Raw genomic sequence first — 8,889 nt, forward strand, 5'->3', positions numbered from 1 at the left:
GATGAGCTTTTGAGCTCACACTGAGCTCTTCTTCTGTCTCACCAAGAGAGACAGTCTCTCTCACCAACAGAAGTCAGTCCAAAAAAAGATATTACCTCACTCTTGTCGCTCTAATCTACAAGTGTTTGTAATTCTGATAAACCACAGTTTTATAGGCCCTTTTCAAATGCAAAGACCAGGAATAGCATTCTGTTCCTACTTTATAGGCAACCTGACTTCAGCCATCAGCCCCAGTCTCTCACTCCTCAAGTTGAGGTACAGTTTGAGAAGATCCAGTGTTTCCCAATCTTAGTCTTCCTGAAGGATGGTAGTGGTGAACAAAGCCTCAAGGTTAAAGATATGAGGCAAGGAAAAAAAAATTCTCAAAGCTCCTGTAGTAATGTGGAAAGAGGTGGGTGAAAAATAAGAGAGACACTTGAATGTAGGTTTTTTATTTTAGGCATGTTACAAGGAGGTATTTTATTTCCACAAGTATTGTTTCCCTTGCACCTGGAGTTCAGACTACTATTTATGCCTTTTCAAATGGTCATCAAAATAAACCCAAAACTCAGGAGGTGGCTGGCAATTAAGAGGAAATCACACAGTATTTCAACTGAATTCTAAATGTTTCAATCTATGCTTTATATTTAAGTTTTCAAAGCACCTGACTCCTTCTGCGAGTGTTGCCAAAAAAAAGGTGCTCACTGTAAATGTGAAAACACAGTCACTGACCCATTAATTCCTCGAGACCAAATACAATTCATATGGATATTGTGTGTCTGAAAAATGTTAATTTGTCCCTGAAAAGGCCATTTAATTATTCAGATCATCTGATCGCTTCATGCAACCGTGTATTGATTGATTAGAGAATGCTATAAATCAAAATCTGCAGAAAAGGACCTAGGGGTTACAGTGGACGAGAAGTTGGATATGAGTCAACAGTGTGCCCTTGTTGCCAAGAAGGCCAACGGCATTTTGGGATGTATAGGTAGGGGTATTGCCAGCAGATCGAGGGACGTGATCGTTCCCCTCTATTCAACATTGGTGAGGCCTCATCTGGAGTACTGTGTCCAGTTTTGGGACCCACACTACAAGAAGGATGTGGAAAAATTGGAAAACGTCCAGCGGAGGGCAACAAAAATGATTAGGGAACTGGAACACATGACTTATGAGGAGAGGCTGAGGGAACTGGGATTGTTTAGTCTGCGGAAGAGAAGAATGAGGGGGGATTTGATACTGCTTTCAACTACCTGAAAGGGGGTTCCAAAGAGGATGGATCTAGACTGTTCTCAGTGGTAGCTGATGACGGAACAAGGAGTAATGGTCTCAAGTTGCAGTGGGGGAGGTTTAAGTTGGATATTAGGAAAAACTTTTTCACTAGGAGGGTGGTGAAACACTGGAATGCGTTACCTAGGGAAGTGGTCGAATCTCCTTCCTTAGATATTTTTAAGGTCAGGCTTGACAAAGCCCTGGCTGGGATGATTTAGTTGGGGATTGGTCCTGCTTTGAGCAGGGGGTTGGACTAGATGACCTCCTGAGATCCCTTCCAACCCTGATATTCTATGATTCTATGAAAATCTGTATTACCATTGGTCAAAGAATCTGCCTGTCACATCAATGGAAATATATAGTTAATTTCCAGTTCCTACCCACAAGTAAGTTTACTCAGGCATGTAAATGGATCTCATCTACAAATGGCACAGTGTTTTTTCATCTCACAACACTATTTACTTTAGCCCCCGCTCCCCCCTTTCCTGATCTCCTAAAGTAATAGCTGATTCAGGGATCTATTCACCCAAAATCCCCAGCTCTGTGGATGCTGGCCATGAAGACTCAAAATCTCTACACCAATGGGGCCTAATTCTGATTCAGATTTTCTGAGGGGATGTCTACCCTGCAGCAGGGCGTGTGCCTCCCAGCCCAGGTAAACAGACATGTGCAAGCTCTGCTCAAGCTAGTGCACTAAAAATAAGTGTGGACGTTGTGGCACAGGCAGAGGGTTGGGCTAGCCACTGAAGTATGGACCCACAAGGATGAATGGATTTCTATTTGGGTGGCTAATCTGTGCTAACATCTGTGCCACACCATTCACACTGCTATTTTTAGTACACTAGCTTGAGCAGAGCTAGTATGTGTCTGTCTACCAGGGCAGGGAGGTAGGGTCCCAGCTAAAGTGCAGACAGACTCTGAGTTCTATGGTACTAAATGAATCTCAGTTGGTCAGCTGGGTGCTAAGCCAAGATTCCCAATCTTCCACTGAGCAGAGAGCCACCACTCATTTCAGATGAATGATATACAAGCAACAAGCAGGAAGAAACAAACAGAACAAGGAAATAAAGTCAATTTTTCTTTGGTTTCAAAGCTGTGCAGGTATACTTGGCATTTTATGACCAGCTTAACTGCGTGTTGCTCAACTGACCAAATAGCCTCTAAATGAGTATCAGTTAACATAATTAGTGTTTGATGGGTGTCCGCCCTCACAGTAGGCCATGGTAGCAACTTGTTCCCAGCAAAACTGGAATGACCACTTGGACCTATAGTTCTGAAACTCCACCGTTGTGACTGGAAGGAAGTCAAAGCCTGCCTGGCAGCGAAGTAGGTGAGAAAAAAAAAGAAAAGAAAAAACCCTACACAACAGTAAACTAGCAACCCACTCTAACACTCACTAAGTCAATGGAAAACTCATATTGATAACAGGCAGCTGGATCAGACCCCAATGGAGCAGTAACCTGTTTTTCAGTTCATACAAATAAAATTGGCTAAATAGAGTCCTGAATAGTACACTGACCATATTCTTGAATTACATCTTAACTTGGCTTTGTAATGTTAGCAACAAAAATAGAGTCAGGTAGATAAAAACAGTGCTCCCGGACAAATTAAAGATTGTTGCGATCTTATTTAACACTCTTAAGATTTAGAGCTTAGCTACCTGAGGAAATTGACCAGAATAGCTATTGTACTATAGCTCCCCATGTAGACACTCTTATTCCAGAGTAGAAGTGCCTTTAGCCCAAATCCTTAGAGGTATTTAGGTGCTTAACTCCCATTAATTTCAATGGGAATTAGGCACCTAAAAACCTTTGAGGATATGGGCCTCTCTCTGGTTTAGTTTAATAATGGATTAAACTAACCCACAAAAGGTGTTCTTATTCTGGAATAAGAGTGTCCACAGAGGGAATTATTTCAGAATAGCTACAGCGCTTTAAATTCACACTCTACCCTTTTTCCAGAATAATTTCCCACAGTAGACAAACCTTTAAAGAACTTGATAATTTTGCACATTGACACATCAGAATATAAAAATGGCACAAGAGATGGTAGTAAGTAAAATTAAAGATTTCCCATTGTTGAATAGACAAATGAAAAACTGAAATGTATCTTTATGGAATACAATTTTATTTGTCTTGAGTGTAGTTTTTGATGAGGCAGGGAAAGGCTAAAAAATAAGTTAAAAAATGAATGTGTCTAGCATTGAACAGGCTGATCTTGAATTTAGAGACTAATTTATATGTAATGAAATAGTTTAAAAAATCAGTAATATAACAGTTGGAGTTCTAGTTGTGTGCTACACAGCATTTAAGCAAAAACAATGAGGAGTCCTTGTGATACAGACTAACACGGCTACCACTCTGAAACCTGTCACCACAGAATTTAAGTTTTCTGGAACATAGGCATATCTTGGTTACATGTACTGTGGCAATACGTACAGAATCTTCACATAGTAGGCTATATGTTCAGGAGTGAATTTAGAATTTCACACCATAAACTATTACTCCAGATGCTACAAAGACTGCCCATGTTATTTGTACACCAGTTACTTTCCAAAAACAGCAGCATTGGCTCTTTTGCAAGTTAATATACTGCTCAAATTCAAGTGGAGGGCGCGAGAAAAAAAAAATTCAAACTGAAAAAAGAAACTGGGAGATCATTTAGAAAAATAGTGGGATATGACGTTTACCTCTGCTTAGGATTTGTATTTCTTTTTAAAAAAACCCATTTGGAAATGGAAGGAGTTTTTATGTTTAGAACAAAAAAATATTACTGGAATGCTTCACTTTTTAAAGTACTTGTTCAAATCCATGAATAATTTGCAGTTTTACATATAATAAGAGGCGATTCAACATAGTGGCCCAAATTCTCCTCTGGAGTAAATTGGCAAAGTTCCATAGAGCTGTGACAATTTACATCAACAGATAATTTGGCTACGTAACTTTCGTAACTGCTTTACTTGCTAGGAGCCTAAGAAATGTGGATCTGTTATGCACAATATAATACAGCAGCCTCCTTCCCTTCCTGTCCTGGACTTGTGCGCTGTGTGCTGTTAAGCAGCTGTTCCGTTCCACCTCGGAGGTGGAGGCATGTCAGTGGTGCCCCTCGAATACTGAGCACTTTTATTTCCGAAGAGCGTTACACAGAGTAACAAATGAATCCTCCCCCCCGCACTGGTAAGATTGGCAGAGCGGACAGAGCCATGTTTTCATGGCAATATCAGCACCTGCATAGAGCGGCAGACCTTGGGGGCTGGGAAAGCTCCGTGTGAACGCGACACTCTCTCCGGTTTCTCGGAGCGCTGGTGCAGAAGGGAGGCCAGAGCAGGGAGCACCTGGCAGAGCCCGGCGGGCAGGAAGGCGGGGAGAGGCACTGGCACGTCCGCCCCCCACCCCCGGGGCTCACGCCTGCCAGCGAGGCACGTCTCTCGCTTGCACAAGGAGAGGGAATCACGTGGAGTCAGCCCCGGCCCCGCTCCGCAGCTCCCAGGCGGGAGCGGCCAGGATTTGAACGCGGGAGGGAGTCAGAGGCGTGAGCGCATCGCCCCGAGCCGGGCCCGCAGGGACAGCCGCACGCCGGCGGGAGCTTCGGAGGCTGCCTTCCCGCTCAGCCCCGCAGCCGGGGGTCGCCTCGCCTCGCCTCCCCTCCCCGGGAGCGGCCGGGACAGCGGCTGCCGCTCCTCCCCCGCGGCGCCCCAGCCCCTGAGCGCGCAGGGGTCACGCAGCGCGTGTGCAGGCGCCGCGCGCTCCCCGGCTCCCCGCGCATAGCTCCGCAGCCCCCCCAGCAGCAGCAGCAGCGGGGGCGGGGCGGGGGATCAGGAATCACGTGCGGCTCAGGTTCCTCCCCCCCGCCGCTGTTTTCTGCCGACCGGCGGCTGCGCCTACTGAGGCGATCGGGCCACCTTAAGGACCGTACCACCCCAGAAGGGGGGAGCTCAGAAAGCAGCCTAAAGAGAGGCCGAGCAGGCAGTCCAGGATTAACCAAATCCACTGCCAACAGATTTAACCGTGAAGGCTCAAGCAGCAGGATTGACTATAACCCCATTAGTCACCCAGTGTCCAAAGGAGCGTCTCCCTCTGTGGGCCTGCCCCCACCCCCCCTTCCGTCCACCACTTGGTGCCTGCCTATTAAGGAGGCTCCCCCTTCCAGCCCAGCTCCTCCAACCCCACCAGAGCGCTTCAGCGGGTAACCAGAGATTCAAAAACAATACGTCAGCCCACAATGCCCCGCGCTGAGAACAAGCATTACCTCATCCCACAGTACCCTGCGAGGCGCTGAGAAGCTTCTAGGGGTGGGGTGACCATGGCGACCGGCTCCTTTGCAACAGGCCGGGCCCGCGGCCCGCCGCCCCCTGGGGAGGCTGCCGCAGCCAATGGGAAGGCCGCGGGGTGACATCATGGGCTATTTTTGGTGGGTTACTGCTCGCTGATAAGTGTTGGGCTGCACGCCGGGAAAGGGCTCAGAGTGTGCAGCGGGCTCCGGGGCAGCGGCAGCGGGCCTGCTCTGGCAGCGCAGAGAGCAGCTCCCGAGCGCGGCTGGGCGACTACCCGGGACAAGGCGTCTCGCGTTGTGGCGTCTCCCAGCGGGGACCAGGCCCGCTCGGACCCCGAGCCGCGGCGGACTAGGGCTGAGAGCCGGGAACGTGTCCGCAGCTGGCGGAGCCCAGGCAGCGCCTGCGGAGGGGAAAGTACTTGGGACAACTTCTGCGCCGGGGGGTCCGGCGCCGCGAGCCCCGGGGCTGCCAGCCGGAGGAGGCGGCGGGGAAGCGCTCAGGCAAGCGGCTGGGCTCTGCAGCGCGCTCCCCCAGAAAGCCCCGCCGTAGCAGAAGGGGACAGAAAAGTGACCGGATTTCTGACCCTCCCACCGAGCGATAAGGAGGCGAAGCTGCCCAGTCGGACACTTACTCCGGAGTGAAACCGTAAAGCAAGAGACTGGATTTCTCCCCCGTTCCCCAGTCTCACCCGAGAGAGAGATCCCAGAACCTGGCACCAGGACTGCTGCGACTCCATTCTCAGGCTGACTCTCTTTGGGGTTTGAAAAAGTTCAGCCCTAATGCGCTGAAGAAACAGGGGAAAGACACTCAAGACACTTGCACGGTGGCCAAAAAAGTAAGGCTTTCGTTCATCCTGATTGTTTTAAAAGGCTTTTTCATTGGTGAAAGAGTTACACTAGCAGTAGTTTAAAGTGAAAGTGAACTTTCTTTGAACGGGACTTAGAAAACAAACGCGTTTGTCACTGTTTAATTCTTATAGCTTTAGAGACAGTTTTGTGGACTGTGTTCTATGACTGCAAAGATGGAACCTACATTCTATGATGATGCCCTAAATGCTACCTTTGTACAGCCAGAAAGTGGTGGTTATGGATATAATAATCCTAAAGTCCTGAAGCAGAATATGACTCTAAATCTGGCTGATCCTTCAAGCAACCTCAAGCCCCACCTGAGGAACAAGAATGCTGATATTCTTACCTCCCCAGATGTTGGTCTCCTCAAGCTGGCATCTCCTGAACTGGAAAGGCTCATCATCCAGTCCAGCAATGGCTTGATCACCACCACTCCTACCCCAACACAGTTTCTCTGTCCCAAAAATGTTACTGATGAGCAAGAAGGGTTTGCTGAAGGCTTTGTGAGGGCACTGGCAGAGCTACACAACCAGAATACGATGCCCAGTGTTACATCTGCTGCCCAACCTGTTAATGGTGGTATGACACCTGTTTCTTCTATGGCTGGCAACAATGGTTTCAACACCACTTTGCACAGCGAGCCTCCAGTGTATGCCAATCTCAGCAACTTTAACCCCAGTGCACTCAGCACAGCACCTAACTACAATGCAAACAACATGGGCTATCCACCTCAGCATCACATTAATCCTCAGATGCCAGTGCAGCATCCCAGACTGCAAGCTTTGAAAGAGGAGCCCCAGACTGTACCTGAAATGCCAGGGGAGACTCCTCCACTGTCCCCCATTGATATGGAGTCACAGGAGAGGATCAAGGCTGAGAGGAAGCGCATGAGAAACAGAATTGCAGCCTCCAAATGCCGGAAAAGGAAGTTGGAAAGGATTGCCAGATTGGAAGAAAAAGTGAAAACTTTGAAAGCCCAGAACTCAGAACTGGCATCCACTGCCAACATGCTCAGAGAACAGGTTGCACAGCTTAAGCAGAAGGTCATGAACCATGTCAACAGTGGATGCCAGCTAATGCTAACACAACAGTTGCAAACATTTTGAAGAGACTGACTTGGAAAAAAAGAACTATGATGTTGTGGTAGAGCAACAGAAAAAACAAACACATAACAAGTGGCAGATACATAAAGCTAATGGTAAAGGCTGAGAGGCATTGAGTCCTGCTTGCACCCCACAAAGCACATGTGTGGAAAGACTGGCGAGCCTTCAATTGAGCTAGTGGCAAAGCAGCACCACTCTGAGAAGTGCTGTTCCTGCTCAGATGATACATCAGATCTTTGTTTAATATTGACCAAGACCTGCATGGACCTAACATTCGATGATCATTCAGTATTAAAGGTTAAACTGCAATAGAGACTGTAGGTTGCTTTCTGTAATACTCTTAAAGAAAACACAAATGGGAGGGAGGTTTGTGGGAGGCTGATAAAAATGGAACTATACTGCCTGCCTTCAAGTAAATCGTGTATGTACATTTTTTTTTTAATTTTATGAAAGCTGATTAATGTCAATAAACTACTTCATGACTTTGTAAATTATTTTTATGTTTGTGTTCTGTCCAGTAATGTTTGTAAATGAGGGTTTTTTGAGCACTCTGAATTTACCATTTGTAATAAAGTATATAATTTTTTATGTTTGTTTCTGAAAAAGTCCAGAAAGGTTCTATTATATATAAGAAAATTATGAAAGTATTAAATGCATTTCTTCCCCCTCCCCTCTCTTTTTGCCAGTACCTCCATCACTACTCTACCACATACACCAAACTCTAAATGGTAGAGTGTATGTTAAACTTACACTGTAACAAGAAGACATGTCCTGGAGAATGTGTCAGAAGGGGAAAGATAAAACACACCTTGTAACATAAACAGAAGTAGTTTATGCATTTGAAATGTTTTATGGATTTAATTCAGATTGGATTGCCTACCATAATCTAATAGCACAATGTAGACAGTAGCTTTAAAAATTGGAGGAGTTTGCCATTGTACCAAATTGCCCTGTGCTAGAATAGTCTGAACTGTAACGATACTTATTAAAATAATATCCCCAACAACATCTTTAAGGTAGGTCACTTCACAAACAATGTATCCTTCATATGGGTGCCTTCATTACTGTCTAATTATTTCTAGATAAGAGGTGATCTCTGTTCATGAATATTTGTTGTCACAATAAAATCATTCTATAACCCCTTTTCATATCTTGAATTCCTTTCCCTTTTAGACATTTTTGCTGACTAAAATTTAGTGACCAATATGAAAATTGGAGAAATTTAACATAATGGGGGAACTTAAGTAGCTATAAATTGAAAATTAGGATGTAAATAAAAAGACATTCAGTAAGGACAAAAAGGGAAATTGACAATTTACCTGTCATTTTTGGTTTACATTTAAAAAATGGAAGTATGAGAATACTTTTGATAATAGAATGAGAACATAAGCAGTAGCTGAGAAAAGTCACTTAACTC

The 8,889-nt window shown here is 45.7% G+C and overlaps 1 protein-coding gene across 1 annotated transcript; it reads left to right on the plus strand.

Moving 5' to 3' along the window:
* The first annotated feature begins 5,648 nt into the window (after positions 1-5,648).
* Positions 5,649-8,598, plus strand: JUN (Jun proto-oncogene, AP-1 transcription factor subunit). Its single transcript, XM_074962291.1, has one exon. The coding sequence runs from the start codon at positions 6,531-6,533 to the stop codon at positions 7,473-7,475; it is 945 nt and encodes a 314-aa protein (XP_074818392.1). The 5' UTR covers positions 5,649-6,530; the 3' UTR covers positions 7,476-8,598.
* Positions 8,599-8,889: the final 291 nt, after the last annotated feature.

This window comes from Natator depressus, chromosome 8 (assembly GCF_965152275.1).
Source record: "Natator depressus isolate rNatDep1 chromosome 8, rNatDep2.hap1, whole genome shotgun sequence".
Taxonomy (NCBI): Eukaryota; Metazoa; Chordata; order Testudines; family Cheloniidae; genus Natator; species Natator depressus.

Excerpts from the sequence above, each read along its gene's own strand:
- JUN (XM_074962291.1), top strand. The coding sequence starts at position 6,531 with ATGACTGCAAAGATGGAACCTACATTCTATGATGATGCCCTAAATGCT.